Consider the following 25067-nt stretch of genomic DNA (forward strand, 5'->3'; position numbering starts at 1 on the left):
AAATGAATCATGTTACATTTTAGCCCCGCTGATGGAAAGCAACTATCGTCGCCCATGGACACTCGCAACATCAGAAGAGCTGCAGGTGCGTTGACAGCCTTTTAAGAGGGAATGCGCTCTGTTCTGGAAGGTTTGCATTGCGTGTTGGTCCGGAAATACTGCTGGCGACTTACTTTACCCACTTATTGATAAAATAAATTTTGTATTTTCATTGTCTATCTATCACACTTCCTGAGATACTGTGACCGACATACACGGACAGAATCCTAAAAAATAGTAAAGCGACACATTATCTCATGGCGCCTACGATCATTTCGACCAGCTCCCTCTATATTTTCCCCTTTGACGCGAGTTGCTACTTCTGAAAAAAAACGTAAAAGTAAAAAAGCACTCCTAAAATGAATATGGCAAATACACTTATACTCTGAGCTTAGTCTCTCAGCTGGTATCCCAAAGGCCAAATCGTTTCCATCTCAGACTTTCGAATATATAACATAACTATTTAGCAATAAATACGAGGGATTCCGCGCCCACTTCCACGCGCAATTAGAAGACATCCTGCCGCCAGAGGAGCGGTTGTGTAATCGTCCTACCACACCTAAAACGTATGCTAATAGTATCCGACGCTTGGATCATTTTTCTCATCTGACAAACAAGTCATCAACCGGCATCGCCCTAACCTAAACATTGAAACAGTATTTTACCAATGAATAGAATGGTAGCTTACCAGTTGAATCCCGGCAGATGGGCATGTAAAATTCCTGCTCCTAATCTCTCGTCAGTCGTGTCGGTCTTCCAATACGCTCATACTCTGGCACTATATTATACTCCTCACTATAAACCGAAGCTTTATCCAGTTTACGTATTCACCAAGTCACAAACATGAGCGTTTAAATGTATGCGCGTCGCCGACCTCGGCTGTTGATCTTACATCCCTTGCCTTCAATAGTGAGGGGATCATGTACATATTGGGTACTCATTCTATAAAATACATAATATAATAATAATTACAAAATTTTCCTATATTCTGGAAATGGATATTATTCTATATTTCATAATGATATCAGTATGGGCACATTTTTGTCTGAATTAAATGTTTTCTATTCTATTCTATTCTGTTTTTTTAAATGAAATTATAGATTAACTAGCTGTCCCGGCAACGTTGTTTTGCCCATATTATTTTATTTTATAATATTTTAATTTCGCCATAACTTCAAAACCAAACGTCCAATTTTAGTCATTCAAAGACCAAATATTATCTACATAAACTGTACTTAGTGATTAAGTAATTTATTTTGATAAGGATTAATAGCATGAGTAAAATTAACGCGCTTAAATGTAATCCAAAAAAAATCAAGATTTTTTAAATAAAAAAATGGTTGTTGTGCCTCACTCGACATAGACAGGTATAGTATGTCGCGGACTTTTTTGTAGATATTTATAAAATCTACAACTAATTGGAACATTTTATGGTTCTATCTTTTATAGTTTAGGCAGCGTTACCAAAATAAGTAACTTTTCTGGTTGATTTTTTACACCTTGTGTCCGAAAAACCCAAATATCTCACGGAAACCTATTTTTTCCAAAATAAAATGTAGCTTATGTTACTCGTGGATAATGTAGCTTTCGAATAGTGAAAGAATTGTTAAAATCGTTCCAGTAGTTTTTGAGCTTATTCATTATAATTATACAAATAAAGTTTTCCTCTTTATAATGTTAGTGTAGACTAGCTGTTGCCCGCGACTTCGTCCGTGGCAATAATATTATAGTCGTATGTCTGCAGGCTGATATATCTCAAGCATCGCGCTAGCTAGAAAGTTGAAATTACAAAATATGTATGAACAAATATAAAAATTTAATATATACCCACCTCCTTTATAATTGAAAGTCGGTTAAAAGGTAGCCTAAGTTACTCCTTATTATATCCGCTATCTGCCAAAAAAAGTCCCGTTAAAATTGCCCCAGCCGTTTCAGAGATTAGCCGGAACAAACAGAGAGACATACAGACAGACAAAAATAGTAAAAAGTGCTATTTTGGTATACTTATGTACTGTATGTACATTCATATTATGCATGTAGTGAAAATGGTTCTTTCAATATTACAAACAGACACTCCAATTTTATTTATATGTTTAGATGTATAGATAAAAACCCCATTATCACTGTTCAAAGACGCGTACAAATTACAATTTGATTAAAAGCCCCAAAAACGTCTTTATGTTCTTTCTTTTATTCCGTTGAATTGTTAATGGTTATACTAGTTAAACATTCCTTGTTCCTATGTATGCTTAGTTTCGTTGTCATAAAGAAACTAACGTTATGCTCTTCAAACGATTCCTAAATTCGTAATTTCTCTTCCATTCTATAGAGGTTTATTTATCAGGAATATATTAGGTACTAGCTGTTGCCCGCGACTTCGTCCGCGTCAGCAAAATGTGATAACAAAGATAATAAAAAAGATAAAAAAAACCCTTGGTTCATTTATAAAAAGAAAATGAATGGAATGGAAAAGGAGGAGGATTATCCTCCTCCTTTTCGGAAGTCGGTTAAAAAGTAGCCTAAGTTATTCCTTACTACATCAGCTATGTGCCTAAAAAAGTCCCGTTAAAATCGCTTCAGCCATTTCAGAGATTAGCTGGAACAAACAGACAGACAGACAGACAGACATACAGACAAAAATTGTACAAAATGTTATTTTGGTGTCTGTACCCTACATACATTCATATGCATATAGTAAAAAACGGTTCTTTCAATATTACAAACAGACACTCCAATTTTATTTATATGTATAGATGTATAGATTATCACAAACCCTTACTTTAGTGATGAATTCTCATCATGTGCAATTCAAGTTACTTAATTTTTACCAAATTTATGAAATTAATTTATTATAGATTAATTTATTTTTAATTTATAAAAATTTCCTGTACTTACTGTGATATTTTGTGAATCGGCTTATTACTACTTATCGTATACTATTCTAATAATATTTAATTAAATAATGATAATTATTATTATACATTTTCAAAGTGACTGGAAAATGGACATAAAAGTGATACATAAAAATATATTGTTTGCACGATCAATCAAACTTGATGTTTAATTTTGAGCTAGGCTAAAGGAAAAGCAGGGAAAACGCTCTTACCTGTACTTCCATAATGGACCCTTATTATTTGCAATAACAGCTTTTCCCGAAACCATTAGGCAGCACTTTCTGATGAGAGAACGTTTGAATGAACGAACAAGAACTCTTGGAAGTACTTTTCAACTAAATCATACGTCACTGCAGTTTTCAATTTGGTGACACGATCGCAGCACCTTCCCTATGCACGTTTGGCTTATGTCTTCAGTTACCTACTTGAGGGTTCCGTACCCAAAGGCTAAAAAAGAGACCCTATTACTGAGACTTCGATATCTGTCCGTCTGTCACCAGGCTGTATCTCGAGAATGGTAATAACAAGAAATCTGAAAATTTCATTTATGTATTTTCGTTGCCGTTTTTGCTCAATATTAATAAATGGTACGGAACCCTTCGTGCGCGAGTCCAACTAGCACTTGGCGAATTTTTACCGATATTCAACCTATATACTGTTATGTGTTTAGCATGCGAGGGGTCCACGATGTATCGAAATGCCAAGGCTGTGGACTCGAATAACTTGTTCATTATTTGTTTTGTAAAAAGTAAATACTTGTTTAAAACCGTAATAGATTGTAAGCCCACTTTTGAACTTTATGGCTATTGTAATAGGAGCGAAGTGTGCGCGAATCCGTTGGTTATTGTACGAGCAGTAACATAAAATATAATGTGTGGCTTAAAATTTAAATAATATGAAATTCTATTTGCTATATATTAAAAAACATAAAAAAATATGTAATTTATACTAATGACCCAATATTGTAAGAATATTTAAGTATATAAAGGTTTCTAGAATCATCCTTTTATTCGTCCTGACTCCTGTTTCATTCCCAAAATTATTTTTTTGGGAAACCGCGCATTTTCAATTTTTTTAGCGCCTAGCAAAGCTCCTTCTCACAGATACCAATACTTTTGGGCATAGTTTAAGCCTAAAACTTAATTTTTCTTATCACTTACGACACACTTAAATAATAAGACGTGAGTGGAAGAATCGAATAAGTAACATTTCGTAACATACGGACAATAACTCATTTTTTCCCTAAATATTTTAATAAAACTTGTGACTTATCTACTTCATAACCAAGCTAATATATCTGGCTACACATATAATCCATACTTTTTCTATTTCTAATATTTTTTCCGGCCCTAAAGCCTCCATTAAAACAAAAAAACGGGAAGTTTTTTCATGTTACTTACCCTATTCATCCGCTCACGTCTTGATATTATAATAAGAATAACTAAATATAAGTATGGTAAGGAAAAAAATATTATAGAGGGTTCGTCTAAAAATATAAATGCATCGACAAAATAACGAAAAATTATTTTCTTAAAAATAGCGCTTGTACTCGTACACTTCGTCTGGGGCCGAATAAATTGAAGACATCAGTGGATGAACTTAGTAACTAACAATTTGAAATCTGACTTTTTTTGCATAAATGGAGGCTTTATGAGGGAAAATGATTGAAAAGAAAATAATTAATGTGGATTAATTATTAGCTCTATGATGAAGTAGGTAAGTTACAAGGTTTGTTCAAATTGGCATACAAAAACGAACATAACACCTCCTCCTTTTTTAAAGTCGGTTAAAATTGTAGCCTATGTGTTATTCTAAATACGTGGGAGAGTCATACTTCGGCACGAATGGGCCGGCTCGACTGGAGAAATACCACGTTTTCACGGAAAACCGGCGTGAAACAGCGCTTGCGCTGTGTTTCGCCGAGTAAGTGAGTTTACCGGAGGCCCAATCCCCTACCCTATTCCCTTCCCATCCCTACTCTTCCCTATTACCCTATTCCCTCTTAAAAAGCCGGCAACGCACCTGCAACTCTTCTGATGCCGCGAGTGTCCATGGGCGACGTTAGTTGTTTTCCATCAGGTGACCCGTTTGCACGTTTGCCCCCATATCTCATTAAAAAAAAATCTGATGTATAAGCTATATTATTGTAAAGTTTCATTAAAATACGTTCAGTAATTTTGCGTGAAAGAGTAACAAACATCCATACATACATCCATACAATATCCTCACAAACTTTCGCCTTCATAATAATATTAGTAGCACTAGTAGGATATAATTATTAGCTCTATGATGAAGTAGGTAAAATACAAGGTTTGTTCAAATTATAAGGGAAAAAATGAGTAATTACTCTTCTAATGTTAGTTACCCACTTCTGTCTAATCGTGTCTTCAATAACAACCCTGTGTATTTTTGGCTCGGGTTGAGGGTCGACCTTTTTACGTGAGTCGGGACCAACCCTAAAACAAAATAGGTAGACCGTATGTTTATATAAAATATGGACACTTCTTGAACTTAATATGGCATCAATATTTTGTCAAACCCTGTGGCTCAATGGTTTGTAGAGCCAGAGATCGCGCGATTATTTCATTTTGCGGTTTGGCCTTCTTAATTTTATCGAGTTATGGCAAGCCCAGTCAACAAATCATAACTAACATTACGTTACTTTTACTTAACCCGACCAAATAGATACGCCATCTTGATCTGTCTATGAATCCATTTTGTTGATTGTAGCTTTTCTTTATTATTTTTGTCCCTACATCAGTCAGTATATTTTAAACTATTCCATTAAATTCCTATTGTGCATGTTGACTACGTTTTATTGTGTACAGACCCGTTTCCAGTACATTGAACAAGCTTAACTCAAGTCTGTGAGAAATAGCTCTGTATAATAAGTATAGTTTTCTATATTAGTTTGTTGAAAATATGTTCTTAAATGTATAAATTACATTAATCATTGTATTCAAAATATTTAATGTCTGTATTAATATAATATTGCTCAATAGTACTTGCAAAATGGTCCTATCGATACTAGCCTAGTGGTAGGACCATTTTGCAAGTGTAAAATACTAGGCAAGAAAAACCGGCGTCAGTAACTAGCACGGGGTATTTTTACTTTTTAGTATTGTCAACTGGTACTAAGATTGTTCATATTGTACTCTCAGAGAAATTGATACATAGCTGATGGAAGACATACGTTATTTGGTCGGGTTATATCTACTGCAACCTAAGTAACGTAAGCCTATTAGAATCAATTTCTAAGATGGTACGATGGTATTTCTACCACTTTTGGTATATTTGAAGTCTCATAATATAAAACCACAGTATTTTCTATAATATGTAGTAGGATAAAGCCCGCCATTCCCGTCCAATGGTAGCCCACGTTATGATTGTTGTGTCGAGCGAATCAATATTTTCCCTTGATAGTTAGGGCTGTCACTCTATCCTAGCTATATCTGAAGTGAATCCTTGGCTCTACCTAGCCTAACATATGGATAAATGAGGCATGTGCCCTTTTATAATACACTAGCTGTTTGACCGAGCTTTGCTCGGTATTCAATAAAACACGAATAAAATGACATTTTCTAAAAATGATTCCTAGCTAGATCGATTTATCGCCCCCAAAACCCCCTATATTATACAAAATTTCATGAAAATCGTTGGAGCCGATTCCGAGATTCCAATTATAATATATATAATTAATATATATATATATATATATATATATATATATATATATATATATATATATATATATATATATATATATATATATATACAAGAATTGCTCGTTTAAAGATATAAAATAAACTAAACTTTAAACATAGTTTGCTGTCTAAAGTAAAAGAGCGAGACAACTAGGCGTCTTATTACTGTTAACTCGTAAAATATTCTGACCGGCGGTGCATTGACTTAGACTTTTTTTTAAATGACATTGTTTCAAATATGGCTTTTGGCTACTACGCTATACGTCTACATAATCCCCGCGTTCCAAGAGGAGACCACACCGCCCTTTTTTCCATACAAACGTTGTCCCCTGTTTCCTCCCTGGATAATGCTAGTAGAGTTATAATTTTTTTCCTGAATATCTACGGCCACTAATACAATGTCCCTATGTTTTCTTTTTTTTTCATTTACTTATTAAATAAGAAGGCTTTAATGAAAAAAGTACTTAAATCGGTCAGACAAGCGTTAAAAACGATCAAAACGTTCAAATAGGAGGCATTTTGATAGGATTTAACGCTTAATGGAACGCGGGGTACCTATATTATGTATTGTACTTGACACTTGTCCCATTACAATATAATGGCATCGGATTTACTATTATTGCATATTTTTAATCTATTAATCGCAAAATTATTATTATTAGCCTTTTCTAGGGCAAAACCTAGATCTCAAATATTACATTTTCCTCTCGTTGACAACCCTAGTCCTAACTGCAGACGATCCAATACAGTCAGTGTTTGTTTTAACCGGTACGTTTACTCACCGATGATAATTTTATTTTAGATTCAACAAAAACTATTTTTGCATTAAGTTTGTAGTGAACCCTTAGCATTGACCTAGGTCCTAGGCACAAGCAATCAGCAAAATATGAGCTATTCATAGTGACACCTCGTTTCTATTCTAAATCAACATTAATGCAACTTCATTCCTTATTCGATCGTACAGCAATATATAGTAAGTCCAACAAACGTTTGACTTTTCATAAGGAAGCCATTTTGTAGTTTGATAAAAAACGGACTGCATCCAGCAAGGCACAAAGAATATTTTATTGATATGAGCAATTTTCGACTGAATTTGTCAATTTTGACGTTTCGCTGATGACGGCACTGTAACCCAAATGTGCCATAAATATTTTAACGCGGTTATACAAAAGTTGGTGGCACACGCGGGCTTTGTTCCTTAACCCGGGATCCATTCTGGGATATGGGGTAAAAGTTACGGGACTTTAATGTTGCATAATATACTAACTACGTCTACGTATCGTTAAATGGACGTCACACTTTTATACTCATTATAAAATATTTCATGACATTCAATAGTCATGACTCGTGACTTATGAGCTTCTGTGATCATTAGCTTTGTCCACACTTTGCCTTTTCTGTTCGTCAAGGGCATGCGTTATAGCGCAGTTAACAGCGAACGTGAGGCATTCCCGTGACGCATGCCCTCTGACCGTATCCAAAACTTCAAAAATGACAATATTGGCGTTGCGTTCTTTGACGCATTCAATTATTGATGCGCCAATATGAAGGTTGATGACGAACATTGAAGATGAAAGTGCACAGTGTGGACATGGCTAATGGTTATCACTTATCAATATTATGGTCGTATAAAACTTTTGACCGCTTATATTCATTTGACATAAAAAAAATACGATTACGTAGCTACAGGAAATAATACTCAATTCCCTTCTGAGACTGCCCCTCTCGCGCGCTTAAAGGAATCCTTAAATCATCCTTAAACATTTTTTTCGGATCGCTGTTGGTAGATTTAGTACATATGATAGGTACATATTTAGTGAAATATAATATGGTACTTAATAGTATGGATAAGTAGGTATGGAAGTATGGAAGTATGGATTTGCCCCTCTTATTCCACCAAGCTGTCTATTATACTGCATTACATTTCAGTCCATTTTCTACGAAATCACAATAGATCAACTTCAGTCGTCACAATATTGTATAATATAGGATTTATATAATAGAGCACGTTCATGAACCCCGAATACAAAAAATGTGCGACATTCATTATAGTTGTACGTCAACGAAACTAGATTTCAGTTACGTTGGGCTTTAAGAGCAGATCCTAATTTGGGACTTTTTAAGTAGGACAATGACATTGTATGCTTTGAAACAAAAACAATTATATGTGTAATTACTGCGTGGGTTGGATAATATATTATGTTTCGCCATTACATGTCACGACTTCTATTATATATATATATATACTCTCCCACGTATACGTATATATATATATATATATATACGTATACGTGGGAGAGCCATGCTTCGGCACGAATGGGCCGGCTCGACCGGAGAAATACCACGTTCTCACAGAAAACCGGCGTGAAACAGCGCTTGCGTTGTGTTTCGCCAAGTGAGTGAGTTTACCGGAGGCCCAATCCCCTACCCTATTTCCCTACCCTCCCCTATTCCCTTCCCATCCCTACCCTCCCCTATTACCCTATTCCCTCTTAAAAGGCCGGCAACGCACCTGTAGCTCTTCTGATGCTGCGAGTGTCCATGGGCGACGGCAGTTGCTTTCCATCAGGTGACCCGTTTGCTCGTTTGCCCCCTTATCACATAAAAATATATATATATATATATATATATATATATATATATATATATATATATATATATATATATATATATATATATATATATATATATATATACATATAAATCAAACAAACTTTCTTCACTTACTACATGAATTCAAGTTCACAAATCTTTTCTATGTACTTATTATATATATATATATATATATATATATATATATATATATATATATATATATATATATATATATATATATATATATATATATATACATAGAAAAGATTTGTGAACTTGAATTCATGTAGTAAGTGAAGAAAGTTTGTTTGATGTACCTACCTATACAAAGAAAAGTTCAACAGTGTTTCAATTTTCGCTGCTGCGCTGCGGCTGCTGCCATGGTACTAACTATACTAAGAATTAGGTGAAGCCAAACGAGTGCAATTTGTGAGTCGCAGAATTTCGGCTGGCAGAAATTCTGCTGCATTCAGTTTCATCAGGGACGGATTAGCCCTTAATCAAATTAAGCAATTGCCTAGGCCACCACGTCTAAGCGGACACCAGAAGAGTAAAGGTTCAAAGACCGATTCTAGTTGAGATACGGATAGGGGGGCCCCACAGGCATGGATTGCTTAGGGCATCATGTAGTCTTAATCCGTCACTGAGTTTCATACAAAAGTCCTGTTTGATTCACAAGAGCGTAATTTTGTGAATCATGATTTGTATGAAAAGATATTTACTCACGCGACCGAAATTCTGCGACTCACAACTCACAAATGACGCTCGTTTGGCTTCACTCAGAGAATTTGATTCTTATGCAGATGGTGGAGGTCTACGTAATTCGGTTGCGTTATGTCAAGCAGACGTAATAATTGTCAATGTCTTGACATAACCAACTATTATCCTATTCTGTGACATAACCCGACCAAATAACGTAGATCTGCTGCAATATACTCATTAATCTATAAATTTATTTTTCTGATCGTACATTCGTATTTGTAGATAAATTCAATCTTAAGATCGGCGCACTTGTACAATAATAATTATTGAAATTACTTTCATCGATTTACCGCCACCATTTTTATATTTAATACTTTTATACTATACATATATTTAAGATTTTTATTATATCATACACATATTTAATACACACCCATGACCCAGGAACTTTGAAAACTTTTTGTTCCGTCGGCGGGATTCGAGCCCGCGACCCCCGGCTGAGCTACCGACAGCCCACCCACTGAGCCACAGAGATCGTCAGAATTTTACTGTCACGTGACATTTCTCCTTTATTAAATAGACTTTTACCCCGCATTTTCACCCCGTATTTTCATCCCTATATTTTTACCCCATATTTTCAACCCGTAATTTCACTCCGTATTTTCATCCCGTATTTTCACTCCGTATTTTCATCCTGTATTTTCAACCTACATTATCACCCCGTGTTTTCAGTTTTTACCCCGCATTTTCATCCCGTATTTTCACATTCAAATATAGAAGAAGTAATGAAAGAACGGGCTGAAAATGTGGTTTCACCCCGTTCTTTCATTACTTCCTCTATATTTGCGACAGAAGGTACGTGTCATGTAAGACAAAACTCTTACAAAGATTACGATTATTCGAAAGTTGTAAAAGTTAGGAGTTGCCCGGGAAGTTTCCGGGAAGAACAATTTCCCGTTAATTAAAACTTCCGGAACACTCGCCGATTGTCAACTTGTACAGTTTGTATTGATCTTTTAGCCGTGTATCTTTTATTAAGCATTTCACGGTAATCTATACTTACTAATATTATAAAGCGGAAGAGTTTGTTAGTTTGTTTGTTTGAACGCGCTAATCTCAGGAACTACTGGTCCGATTTGAAAAATTCTTTCAGTGTTAGATAGCCCATTTATCGAGGAAGGTTATAGGCTATATTTTATCACGCTAATACTAATAGGAGCGAAGAATTAGAGAAAAGTGTGGAAAAAACGGGGGGAAATTATTTGAAAGGGCTTATTTGAACGTGCTAATCTCAGGAACTACTGGTCCGATTTGAACAATTCTTTCAGTGTTAAATAGTCTATTTATTGAGGAAGGCTATAAGCTATATTTTATCGTGCTAAGACTCATAGGAGCGAAGAAATAGAGGAAAGTGTAAAAAAACGGGAGAACTTATTTGAAAGGGCTTATCTCACGAACTACTGGAGCAATTTTTCTGTTATTTGGCACAGATAAGAAATATACCATGACGTGAAGGATTATAGGCTATTTTTTGAAGACTAATTTGTCTATGAAATATCTAATTTACGCGGGCGAAGCTGCGCGGAACGTTATATTTCGCGTGGTCACGACATCACGCGTAAACGGCTGGACCCATTTTGCTGAAATTTGGTATAAAGATACTTTGAGTCCCGAAAAAGAACATAGGATACATTTTGTCCCGGAAAAATGTACGGTTACTGCACAATATACTTTTATGATTTGCGCGTAAACTATTCAATCTATTTTGATGGAATTTGGTATGGAGATACTTTGAGTCTCGGGAAAGGACAAGGAATACTAATTTTGTCCCGGAAAATGTACCGTACTTTTATGATTATCGCCTAAACTATTTAATCTATTTTAATGAAATTTGGTATGGCAATACTTTCAGTCTCGGGAAAGGACAAGAGATAGTTTTTATCCCGGAAAATATACGGTTCCCGCACAATAAACGTTTATGATTCTCGCCTAAACTATTTAATCTATTTTGATGAAATTTGGCATGGAGATTGGAGATACTAATTTGAATCTGGGACAAGGAATATTTTTTGTCCTGGAAAAATGGGCGATTCTTACAATATACTTTTCTGATTTGCGCGTAAACGTCTCAATCGATGTACGGGAACAACTGTAAACTAAAGGCCACGCGGACGAAGTCGCGGGCAACAGCTAGTTTTCGATAAATTGACTAAACTACTGCACTATATTATAGTAGGCATGGTAGACGTCTGTCGTCTGCGATCTCCCTAAAAGTATTTTAACTTTACCTACTAGTTGTGGCCTTTACATTCGAGATATGAGCACGGATCATTATACTGGGTTAAATTTTGGAACACACACCTCTAGACATTTATTTATTTATTTATTTATTTTTAGTCCTGCTTCGGCACGAATGAGCCGGCTTGACCGGAGAAATACCACGGGCTCACAGAAAACCGGCGTGAAACAGCGCTTGCGCTGTGTTTCGCCGAGTGAGTGAGTTTACCGGAGGCCCAATCCCCTACCCTATTCCCTGCCCTACCCTCCCCTATTCCCTTCTCATTCCTACCCTCCCCTATTACCCTATTCCCTCTTAAAAGGCCGGCAACGCACCTGCAGCTCTTCTGATGCTGCGAGTGTCCATGGGCGACGGAAGTTGCTTTCCATCAGATGTCCCGTTTGCTCGCTTGCCCCCTTATTTCATAAAAAAAGACATTAGAGGTGTGTGTTCTGAAATTTAAGCAATTTACTTTCAGTCATCCCGTGACGAGTTTTTCGCATGTCAGTCCGCGTGTCATCTTGCGACAGCATCAGGAATGTCGCAAACGTGTGCGGTGAAAGCGCGCGTGATGTAAGCCACCGTAAACGACCAGAGGAAATGCCGTGGCTTCCTCAGTGGTCAGCGGCTTACACTTGGGACCACTAGTATACCCTGTGTTAATTTATTATGTTTATGACTATCCGTACTAGAATTATAACTTATTCTGAAGTAAGGAAGTAAGTAAGATTTATAACAGGCTTACAATTTATAAGCCTGTTATATATCTTCCTCATTTTCAATGGGAAATATACGCAAAGGTCGGAGCAGAGGGCGCTACAAGCACGTACAGCAAATAATCTGACATTGCACACGTCATATCAGAACATTGACAGAAACGTTGTCAAACGTCGCACGAAACTTTTTATTTACTGTCTGTGCTGTCTGTGCTGCATCTAGCGTTTCGGTAATATATTTATACCATATTTCATTTTTAGCAAGCAAAGCCGCAGGAAAAAGCTAGTTCCTTTATTTATGAATACAAAGAACCAGAAAAATAATATAATATTAATTAGTACCCTGTACAGGACTTACTCAGATATTTATATTTATATATTTATACGTGGGAGAGCCATGCTTCGGCACGAATGGGCCGGCTCGACCGGAGAAATACCATGTTCTCACAGAAAACCGGCGTGCAACAGCGCTAGCGCTGTGTTTCGCCGAGTGAGTGAGTATACCGGAGGCCCAATCCCCTACCCTATTCCCTTCCCATCCCTACCCTCCCCTATTACCCTATTCCCTCTTAAAAGGCCGGCAACGCACCTGCAGCTCTTCTGATGCTGCGAGTGTTCATGGGCGACGGAAGTTGCTTTCCATCAGGTGACCCGTTTGCTCGTTTGCCCCCTTATTTCATAAAAAAAGATAGGCATAAGCAGCTAGACATTTCGATGATGGAAAGATGAGAGCATACCGGAAAATCCAAAACACGATGATCGATTAGAATTGGTTAAGTTGAAGAGTAGAATTAATTAGTATTTTTAATCTGATCTTTTCATATTAATCTGTAAAAACAAACCTTTCTAAACTGCAAAATGCTAGAATACGAGAACGGATGTGAACATTACTGCGTTGTTATCTAGATCGCACATGACCATATTTGGTCAATCTATTCACACATTTTCTCACATTTTCACAATCACCATAATATCTTAAACGCCCATTATTCGCCTGGGAATCGAATGCGTGACCTACTAACCATTGTTGGGAGTCTTAGAATTGGGGCCCTTTTTGTATGGAACATTGCTTAAAAATTTGAAATAGGTTGAGAAAAGGGCTTACTAAGTAATACCATGCACACGTAATAATATTATATTATATGCGTAAATGTGTCAGTCTGTCTGTTACCTCTTCACGCCCAAACCGCTGAACCGATTTTGCTGAAATTTGGTATGGAGATACTTTGAACCCCGGTAAACGACGAAGGATACTTTTTGTCCCGAAAAATATACGGTTCCTGCGCAATAAACTAATCTTGGCGTAACGGAGTGAGAGTTTGGCGGATACGCAGACGATGTTCTATCCTTAGATTCATTTAAGCCGGGTCCAGACGAGTGTAACGTGTAATGTAATTTACCTTGTAACACGAATTCTACGTGTGGACGGCCGCGGCACTACGAGCATTACATGTAACGCTCGGGGTTTATCCATCGGCTGTCGGTTTTCGCGCGAGCACAAAGGCTCGTTTAGACAATTCGCTTTGAGTTCGTGTGCCGTCCACACTGTTGACGCTAAATACACGTAATCTTACATTACACGTTACACTCGTCTGGACCCGGCTTTACGAGAAATCACATTGCACTTTACCGTTTACGCATGACACGAGGAATCTTTAATAACGACATTATTTGCTCTGATAAACTAAGCTGATTTTTAATAATAAATCAAAATGCATAGTTTCCCATTGATAAAAGCTATCTAAAATCTAGAAAACTCCACAACAACGAATAGATTTAGATTCTAGATGTTTTATTGTGTTGAACCCCAAAAGACCCCATTGAAACAAAAATTCACGGGAACACTGATCTGAATTCTGAATTATTGTAACCATCGAAGAAATTGCCATGTAACTAGGTACAATGTACTATCAGAGAAGTTGATGCATAGGCAGTTGACAGACCAACGTCATTAGGTCGGGTTATGGCAATTCAATGTTAGCTATGATCTGTCGGCTGGGTATGACATAAGGCGACCAATTAACGTAGGTCCACCATCTGCCTAGGAATCAACTTCTCTTATAGTACATATAATTTTTATGAGCCTTTCAGTCAGTACGGAATATAGAAAAGTTTTTGGACAAAGTAGACGTTTCCCTGATGACGTCATTCTGATCTTAACTAAGATTAATTAAGATGAGAAAGAGGCATATAGTAACGCCTATCTATATATACTTACAGTGTGTAACAAAAATATGTCATAATACCTTAGGGTGTGTACGTGTTCCTTGTAGAGAGTTCTCTGTGAAAGTAGCAGCGCTGAAAGACGAACATTTTTTTCACTTTTGTATGGGCAAGGGCCCGAGCGTAACGATTTCCCCATACAAAAGTGAAAAAAAATTTGGTCTTTCAGCGCTGCTACTTTCACAGTGAACTCTCTACAAGGAACACGTACACAACCTAAAGTATTATCACTTATTTTTGTTACACCCTGTATAAAACTCAAAGGTGACTGACTGACTGATTGACATAGTGATCTATCAACGCACAGCTCAACCACTGGACGGATCGGGCTGAAATTTGGCATGCAGGTCTATAACGTAGGCATCCGCTAAGAAAGGATTTTGATAAATTCCAACCCCAAGGGGTTCAAATAGGGGATGAAAGTTTGTGTAGTATAATAATACTTCTTAACGCGAGCGAAGCCGCTGGCAAAAGCTCGTTATCAATAAAATAAAAAAGATGTTTACAATAAATATAATATGATATAATATTAATAATGATAAAGTTACAGTTAAACAATGTTTTGTTTTTGTCTGTTAAGCGCCTCTTCCAGCGTATCGGACAGGGACAATAAGATTTTAGCTTCTGTAGACACTATAATATGAAGGTGTATTATTCAGTTCAAATAATATTCTAGACGAGCTTTTGCCCGCGGCTTCGCTCGCGTTAAGAAGTATTATAATATACAAACTTTCATCCCCTATTTGAACCCCTTGGGGTTGGAATTTATCAAAATACTTTCTTAGCGGATGCCTACGTTATAACATCTACCTGCATGCCAAATTTCAGCCCGATCGATCCAGTGGTTTGGGCTGTGCGTTGATAGATCAGCATGTCAGTCAGTCACCTTTGAGTTTTATATATACATATTTGGAGGCGGCAGGCCAATCGGTTATTACCTACCTCTATTAGCGATTGGTGTGAAAGATATTAGCTGCTATTAGTATTAAAGTGATCGTCTTTTGTTTCAGACAAGTGAAGCAACATGGCGACGCATCACACGACGAGCTTAATCGGTAAGTTTTAAGACCGTAATGGAGAATTGGAGACCGTAATAAGAATGGCCTTTTATTACTTCAATTTAATCCCATCTCCTGAGCAAACGACCTTGACCATACATTTGACGCGTTGCCGAGATCGCACAAAAATCCTATTTTTTTTTACTTATCTTAGTTCAAAATTTACCTAAAAAAATCAAACGGCAAATGTAGTTAATGATATTATAGTCGATCTATTGGCGTGTGTTTCAAATAAACGTAATTTGTAAATACTAGGGAGATGCTGAATGTATGCTTGAATTTAAATAAATTGGTATTACTTAGGGAGCTGATATCAGATATCATGTCGAGTATAATAAACAAAAATAGGAAATTAATAACAGAGAAAGGAATGTTGATATGCTGAAGATTATTGCTGTATTTTTATTATAATTTTGTAGCTTTCAAATTATGAGTTAATATTATTTACTTTAAAAACGGTAAATTACGGCATCTCCGTAGGGGGAGCACCTTAATGATGAGTTTGACAGATAATGTATATGGGTTTAATTTTATTAAATAGTTTTTTGTAAACATGGATTAAACTCCAAACAAAAATTCTAAGAAACCATTAAGCCAGCTCTACGTAGTTACGGCCCTAGGTATCCGTTTAAATCTAACTTTAACGAGAGTTCACCTTCCAATTAACCCAAATATGAAATAACCTAAAAATTAAGTGACCCGATGTTTAGGGGAAATAAAAAGACATTTTCTGTACATTAACGTGATTAAGTTTTGACCCCAATCAATTAGGTTAAAATAATGAAACATTTCATTATTTTACATCAATGTAACGGATATTGAATTAGACATTAATAAAAAACATCATTTTCATAGTCTTGAATCTTGTAAGGACTAAAGTTATATAAATTATTGCGTGAGAGCCTTTAAAAGAAAATCTTTCAACCGAACTTGGAATGCTCGGTCAGCGGGGCTAAAATGGTCGCTTTGGAGAATCATAATTATAATTAATCATAATGTGATTAATTTTTAAACTCCACTTTGCGTGTAATTCATATAGTGATTCGCTTCGATTAATGATTGGTCACCGCGAAACCGCGAATCACTATATGAATTGCACGCAAAGAGGAGTTTAAAAATGAATCATATTACGATTCAATATATGATTCTCCAAAGCGACCATTTTAGCACCGCAGGCCGAAGCCAGCTTTGGAAAATGTTGATAGCGCGATTATGGCGCTCGTGCTAGTTGGTCAACCTAAGTGCCGTACCACGAAACCGTTTTGAGACTCAAACAGTCGTACGAGAATGCCGCGTCCTCCTCTAACAAACGAGAAATTACTTTGTTAATCATGATATGAATCATAATATGATTCATTTTTCTAAAATCGCAAAATGCAACTCTGTTTGCAATTCATTTCTGTATTTTTGTACTGATTTGACATTTGTCAGTTTGACAGTTTTGACAATTCATTTGCTGAATTGATTGAGAGGAATTGCTAAATGTGACCATTTTAGCCCCGTAGGACGCGGCATTCTCAGCCGATCGTTTGAGTCTCAAAACGTTATCGTAGTAGGTCTACTGTCTCGTATAGCCTGTCAAGAAAGTAAAGAAATTAAAAAATGGCAACATCGTAGTGTCATCCCTTTTTTCTTAGATTGATTTGAAAGGGATGGCACTACGATGTTGCCACTATTTAATTTCTTGACAGACTGTAACTTCTTCCTTCTCTCTTAGTTATGGTAGGTATCTTGTCCAAAGAATTTCGCTCCCCCTTCGAAGTGATGGAGTGCGAAGCAAAGGTCCCGTGTTTAGTTTCTGAGGTATTTGACTGAAGTTTATGTATACAGTACCGCCCAGAGCGCTAAAAAGGGGCACCCTTTTTGCGCTTCGAGAATTCGACAGGGGCGCCGAAGAAATCACGCCAGCGCGATAGTAGTGCTAAAACCGGCACTGTGATTTTTTGATTGATTGATTTGGATTGGCTAATGTGAAAAGATAAACTTAGATAGATAGATAGATAAACTTCTATCAAAACCATAGAAATCGGGCATCAGACGTTCCGAGAAAAAGTATCTTAAGTACTTTTCCGGGACTCAAAGTATCTTCATACCAAAAAGCAAAATGGGTTTTCCTTTGGTTTGGTTTGGGCGTAAAGTGGTAACAGACTTGAGACTACCTTTGCATTTATGATATTATTAGTAAAGATAAACATAACTATGGTTAAATGAACCATAGTTAAACCCAGTATAATTATTATTGCAACATTATAGTCAAAACTCTAACAATAGAATTCGCACAGCCTTCGCAACCCATACAATGTACCTGCTTTCGAAAATGAGATAACTCAAGCCTTGTTATGTGATTAGAATATCTCTTGATCACAGGAAATATAAAAGATTAATTAATATAATAAACGTACACATTATATTATGACATAAATTAAATTATGCATGACTTATCCACACTATATAATATTACTAGCTGTTGCCCGCGACTTCGTCTGCGTGGACTTTAGTTTATAGCGCGCGGTGTCAACAAAATTTGTCAAATTTAAAAACTTTTTAAAACCCTGGCAAGTGGTACCCCTCTTAGGGCCGCGCTACACCGGAATGGCAGCGCTGAAAGTGCTCGCCTCGCCGCTGCTATTCCGGTGTAGCGCGGCCCTTAATTAATCAAAATACCCAAAAACAGCTGTGCAGTGTGCACATAATCTATACTAATATTATAAATGCGAACGTATCTCTGTCTGTCTGTCTGTCTGTCTGTCAGTCTCGCTTTCACGCCAAACGCCAAAAGTATCTCTGTCTGTCTGTCTGTCTGTCTGTCTGTCAGTCTCGCTTTCACGCCAAACGCCAAAACTTCCGAACCGATTGTAATGAAATTTTGTATACAGATAGTCTAAAGCCTGAGAAAGGACATAGGCTACTTTTTTTACTGGAAAAAAGGGTTGTAAGGGGGTGAAAATGCGTAAATTTGTTCAAATTAAGTTAGTTCCAACAATTCATAATAGATGGCGCCGTGAGTCTTCTACATCGCGCTGACGCTTGCTCAAAAGTCTTTCTATAAGACGTGGTATTATTTTACATTTAAGTTTCGATTTTTTTCGATTGTTATATCTATTCTACGGTATTAAATAACTCAGTACTTTATCTGTGTGTGACGTAACCTTAAATCTATCAATGATAAATAGTTTATGGGTAAAGTTGTGTAATTGGAGGGCTAAATAAGCTTTAAAATTTGGCATAAAATATAAAATTTAATATAAAAAAATGAAATACTTATTGTGTGCACACTGCACAGCTCTATTGATTTAAGGGGTACCAGGGTTTTTTTATAAAAGCTTTTGACACCAATTTTGTTGACATCGCGCGCTATAAACTGAAGTCCACGCGGACAAAGTCGCGGGCAACAGCTAGTATTATACATAAAATTTGTTTAAGATTTTTGAAATTTTATTTTAATACACATCCAAGACCCAGGAACATTGAAAACTTTTTGTTCCGCCTGCGGGACTCGAACCCAGGACCCCCGGGATGTGCGCTGGCCACGCGCAATGCGAATTCATTTTCATCGAAATTTTCATGGAAATAAGATATTTTCCCACATCAAAATGTAGCCTATGTCCTTTCTCAGACTCTAGAATAACTGTATACAAAATTTCATTGCAATCGGTTCAGTAGTTTTGGCGTGAAAGCAAGACAGACAGACAGACAGACAGAGATACTTTCGCATTTATAATATTAGTATGGATAAATGCGAAGCATGTCTCTATCTGTTACATCTCAACATAAGAGATAGAGACAGACAGACAGAAGTCTTAAAAGAGGTACAAAACCGCTGAACCAATTTTTCTGTTTGGTATGGAGATACTTTGTGTCCCGGGTAAGGACATAGGATACTTTCATCCCGGAAAAATGCACGATTCCCGCGCCATAATCGTGTCTTGGCGCAACGTAGTTGCCGGGGGTCATCTAGTAATAAATAAAGTACTTTTATATACGTGGGAGAGCCATGCTTCGGCACGAATGGGCCGGCTCGGCCGGAGAAATACCACATTCTCACAGAAACCGGCGTGAAACAGCGCTAGCGCTGTGTTTCGCCGAGTGAGTGAGTTTACCGGAGGCCCAATCCCCGTACCCTATTCCCTGCCCTACCCTCCCCTATTAGTTATTACCCTATTCCCTCTTAAAAGGCCGGCAACGCACCTGCAGCTCTTCTGATGCTGCGAGTGTCCATGGGCGACGGAAGTTGCTTTCCATCAGGTAAACCCGTTTGCTCGTTTGCCCCCTTATTTCATTAAAAAAAACACTTCACATTATGCTTTACTCAGAAAAGCCTTTTGCATCGTTGCATTTAATTTATATAGCGACGCAAGCCTCAACATCCGTTGTACCGAAATTCTTTTATCATGCAGGAACCTATATTATTTCGGAATAAAAAATACCCTATGTCCTTTCCCGGCACTCAAATTACCTCCGTAGTCCATACGGCATTCTCGCAATATAGTCGGCCTAGTCCAGAGGAATGAGCAGCAGGCGTAGCATGGTCACCATAGAATAGGTTTCTTTCTACGGAAGAATAGACAAAATGACAGTTAGACAAGACAAAGTGACAGTTAGACAATGGAAATCCGTCATTTTGTCGGTATAATCTGTCAGTATGTCGATTCTTTTATGTCAATGATTCTTTCCCATATGTCTACTGTTGTGTGGTGATGCTAGCCCTGCTGGTCAATACGTCTGGGACTAACCACGTGTGTTTCCCTACGATGTTTTCCTTCACCGTACGAGCAAAATGATAATAACCTACTTTTGCTTGTAGCTTCACACGTTTTAAATATCTTACGGGAACACTGCCAAAAAATAGCCTATTCTCCTTCACGTCGTCTACTTCTTATCTGTGCCAAATGTAACAAAAAAAATACTCCAGTAGTTCGTTGTATAAGTCCACGTTTTTTCCACATTTTCCTCTATTTCTTCTCTCCTATTAGTCTTAGCGTGATAAAATATAGCCTATAGCCTTCCTCGATAAATGGGCTATCTAACACTGAAATAATTTTTCAAATCGGACCAGTAGTTCCTGAGATTAGCGTATTCAAAAATAACAAACGACCAAACTTTTCCGCTTTATAATATTTATATAGATATCAATACTATGGGTCAAAGAAGATCTAAGAAATTTTACATAGGATATCAATTTTTAACAGGCATTTCGTTCACGACTTTAAAAAACAAATAAAAAGATGAAAAGAAGTAACTTCCTCTTCTCACGGCTAAATGCGGAAGATTATACAATGTCAATGATTTGAGAAATGTTTATGTAACATAAAACGTTTGTTCTTTTGTTGGCTCTTTGTAACTTTGTACAATAAAAACTTATTAAGTAGACTAAAGTGAAGATCTACTCTGTTGCACCATAAAGTTAATACCACTAGGTATATTAACTTTATGGTTGCACCTTCCAAGTGCACTACTGAATGTTGGATTTTGGTTGTATTTACCGTATGTGCTAACAGCGCCCTCTGCTTGCACCTTTATATTCAGGAGTGTTTTATACTGAAAAAATACGAAACGTGGTTAAAAATTAATCGCTCACATTGTTGAATGTAGACATTCACTGAGAATGGTTTTTTTAATTCCACTCACAAGAGTCAATACAAATTTTTACGGAGGACAACCCTTTTGTATTAATACGGCTTATAGAACAGCGGCCTACTAGATTATTTTTAGGATAAGAACCCTAAAGTTCCTATGACCCAAACAGTTAGTAAAGTTTACGACCGCTATAACAAACAAAAAGGTTACATCAAATCAACAAAATGTTTCCAGAACCAAAAAAGGAGGAAAATCGTTTTTTTATGGCGCCGTTTATTTTTATTATCATTATATTTTATTTGTATTATGTAATGTCTATGGTCACGCTGCTCGCATGTTAGTAATAAATTATTGATGTCTGTTAACGCTGTTTTTTATATGAAATACCCTCACTTGGTTTCAAAAAAAGAACGCTATTTTTAATATGGAAATTGGAATACCATTCAGTACTACAGAAAAATCAAGTAAAAATATCGATAAAGGTCATCGCACTCATCACTATAACTCATTGACCTCCGCTAAATGAGTGCAGGGACAAGGGTCGACATTTAAAACATCTGTCAGATGCCGTCTGTCAGAAAAATACTTTTACAAATCTTCATAAAACGCCTTAGCCCACGGACCTGAAAAGGGTCAATAAGAATCATATTTTTTAAAAGGAATACTGAGTTTATGTATCCTAAGTTTAACCCTAGAAAGATGACCTACGTCGCTGAGGCGCCCGCGCAGAAAACAATATGCTGTATTTTTTAAGTAGCAGGCGAATCTGCGTGTGCGTTCCAGCCAATGCCTAAGTCGCCGATCTATCCTTTCGCGGAACGGCTGTTATATAGTGGTAAGTAACACAGTTTCTTAGTTATGAGTTTGACGTGCGCTCGCGAGGCGTATGGTTATCTTTTGCGTAACTTTTGACGATGTATTTTGTTCTTTTATTTTTTTATGTATAAAGCGTATTATTGTTTTGTTTTAGGCAAAACATAAAGGGAATATCATGACTAGTAGACGGCCTTTAAATACAATGAAATAAGACAAATATTGGACAGGTGAGAGGAAAATGAAGAAGATGTATGCTGATAAAGTGATAGCGAGGGGGAGGATCACCTGTCGGAAGATGAGGTACAGAGTGATTATGAAGAGGGCTTCATAGAAGAACCTCCATCTAAAAAAGGCGTTTCTGCAACTTCTGCACGTATAAAAAGAAAATTATGTCCAACATAATATCTTGCGCGAAATGTTAAAGTGCAACACAAAGTTGACGTTTGCCACAAACATCTTAAAATTTTGCTAATTCTTTTTTATTGTGATTTTTAAGACTGATTATACTATTGCCTACTTAATTGTAGAAAAAAAACTATGATTTTTTGTGAAAATTCATAAGATTTGTTCCTTTAAACAAAAGACAGTCATTTTTGTCGGGTCTTAATTGAGAATTTTGTAATTTCAGTTTAATAATATTAAAAAAATTCATAAGTATAAAAACAATGCATTTTATTTATACACATATTCCTTATATACTTTTTAAATATCTAAATAAATTGTAGATATTTTAACTGTACAGTAACAAAAATCGCATTGGGAGTTTGTGCGCTTCTCAAGCGTATGGTTATCTTTTGTGTAAGGTAAAATATGGTTATCTTTCCAGGATTAACTAAGTAGTACTTACTCATAAAATATTTTTTTTTCCTAAACGCGGCTGTTGCTTCTGTCAGTTCTGACTTCTAAGCACATCTTTAGTTAGTATACAAATCATATTAATTATCGACTAGTCCTATAAAATGTAATCTATTAAATATTATATTACGTATACGAGAAATAAATTGTGTTAGTTACAAGAAATATATCTCAAATATACAGTGCGTAACAAAAATAAGTGATATTAATTGTAGTGAGTTCACTGTGAAAGTAGCAGCGCTGAAAGACCAATTTTTTTTTTCACTTTTGTATGAGGAAATTTGTGACGCTCGGGCCCTTGCCCATACAAAAGTGAAAAAAAAAATCGTCTTTCAGTGCTGCTACTTTCACAGTGAACTCTCTACAAGGAACACGTACACACCCTAAAGTATTATGACTTATTTTTGTTACACACTGTATATTTATTTCCAAACCAATAGGTGAAGACAAAATAGTTTTTGTGTAATGCAATATTTATTCACATACACGTACACTGTTACGTAAAGTAACATGTTGAAATTGACATAACGGCTCCTATTACCATAACAAACATCGTGCTTAAACTTATTGTTTAACTATTGTGTAAATCAATTATGCTCATCTACAGGAAGTTACCAAACTTTCAAAGTAGATAACTTTGAGTCGATGGATGAACACGTCAGGTTGTAACATCAATAATAACTTGCACCTTGACAGCCCCTATACTCCTCCCTTAGTATCCATACTAATATTATAAATGTGAAAGTGTGTCTGTTTGTCTATCCGTCTGTCTGTCTGTCTGTTACCTCTTCACGCCCAAACCGCTGAACCGATTTAGCTGAAATTTAGCATGGTGATTAGAGATACTTTGAGTCCCGTTTGTGATTTTGATGAAATTGGGTATAAGTACTCAATTTTATCAAAATCACACACACAGGCTTTATTGCCTGGTATTTGAGGTGTCTCTATAGAGACACTTCAAATCCCAGGAAGCAACCGAAAATTAACATTTATGATAAATAAATTTCGTCGAAGAAAATATTCTATATATTATGTAATAAGTATATAATGTATATTTTTTAACATTACTACTAGTAAAACTAGTAATTTTCCTATTACATAAGTGGTCCACTTAGTTATTTTCCATAACTAGCAAGGGCCGGATGCGAACCTGTGACCTTTCACGAAATGCCATGCGAGGATTTGATGGTATTAATATAGCGGTAATTGGTCGCTCTAGAAGCTTCGATCTAGTTTAGAGTTAAATGCAACTTGCCTATAGAGACGCTCGCCACTCCGTTGCGCCAAAAGGACCATCGAGGAAATTGATTCCTAGGCAGTTGACGGACCTTTGTCATTTGGTCGGCTTTAAATGTCAATTCAATGTCTGTGATCGGTCGGATGGGTTTGACACAACGCGAACAAATTACTTAGGTCCACCGTCTGCCTAGGAACCATCTTCTCTGATAGTACATTTTACCCAAAGACTTCTATTTAACCTCAGTTTATCTGTTCTTTGATTTTACCGCGATAAAACATAATCTATGCGTAAAAAATAAGAGACAAACAGGCAGAAATATCGCCATACTTTCTTCTTCTTTTAAAGTTTTTGCACATTTTAGTACAAAGGC

At 36.5% G+C, this 25067-nt stretch overlaps 1 protein-coding gene across 1 annotated transcript in view; it reads left to right on the forward strand.

Moving 5' to 3' along the window:
• The window catches only part of LOC121729346 (protein obstructor-E-like), a 38636-nt gene that overhangs the window by 5612 nt on the left and 7957 nt on the right, over positions 1-25067 (forward strand). Inside the window, exon 2 of the mRNA XM_042117827.1 lies at positions 16162-16206. Within this exon, the coding sequence (XP_041973761.1) occupies positions 16176-16206 (31 nt within the window). The 5' untranslated portion in view covers positions 16162-16175. The remainder of the gene's footprint in view (positions 1-16161; positions 16207-25067) is intronic.

Source organism: Aricia agestis, chromosome 8 (assembly GCF_905147365.1).
Source record: "Aricia agestis chromosome 8, ilAriAges1.1, whole genome shotgun sequence".
Classification (NCBI taxonomy): domain Eukaryota; kingdom Metazoa; phylum Arthropoda; class Insecta; order Lepidoptera; family Lycaenidae; genus Aricia; species Aricia agestis.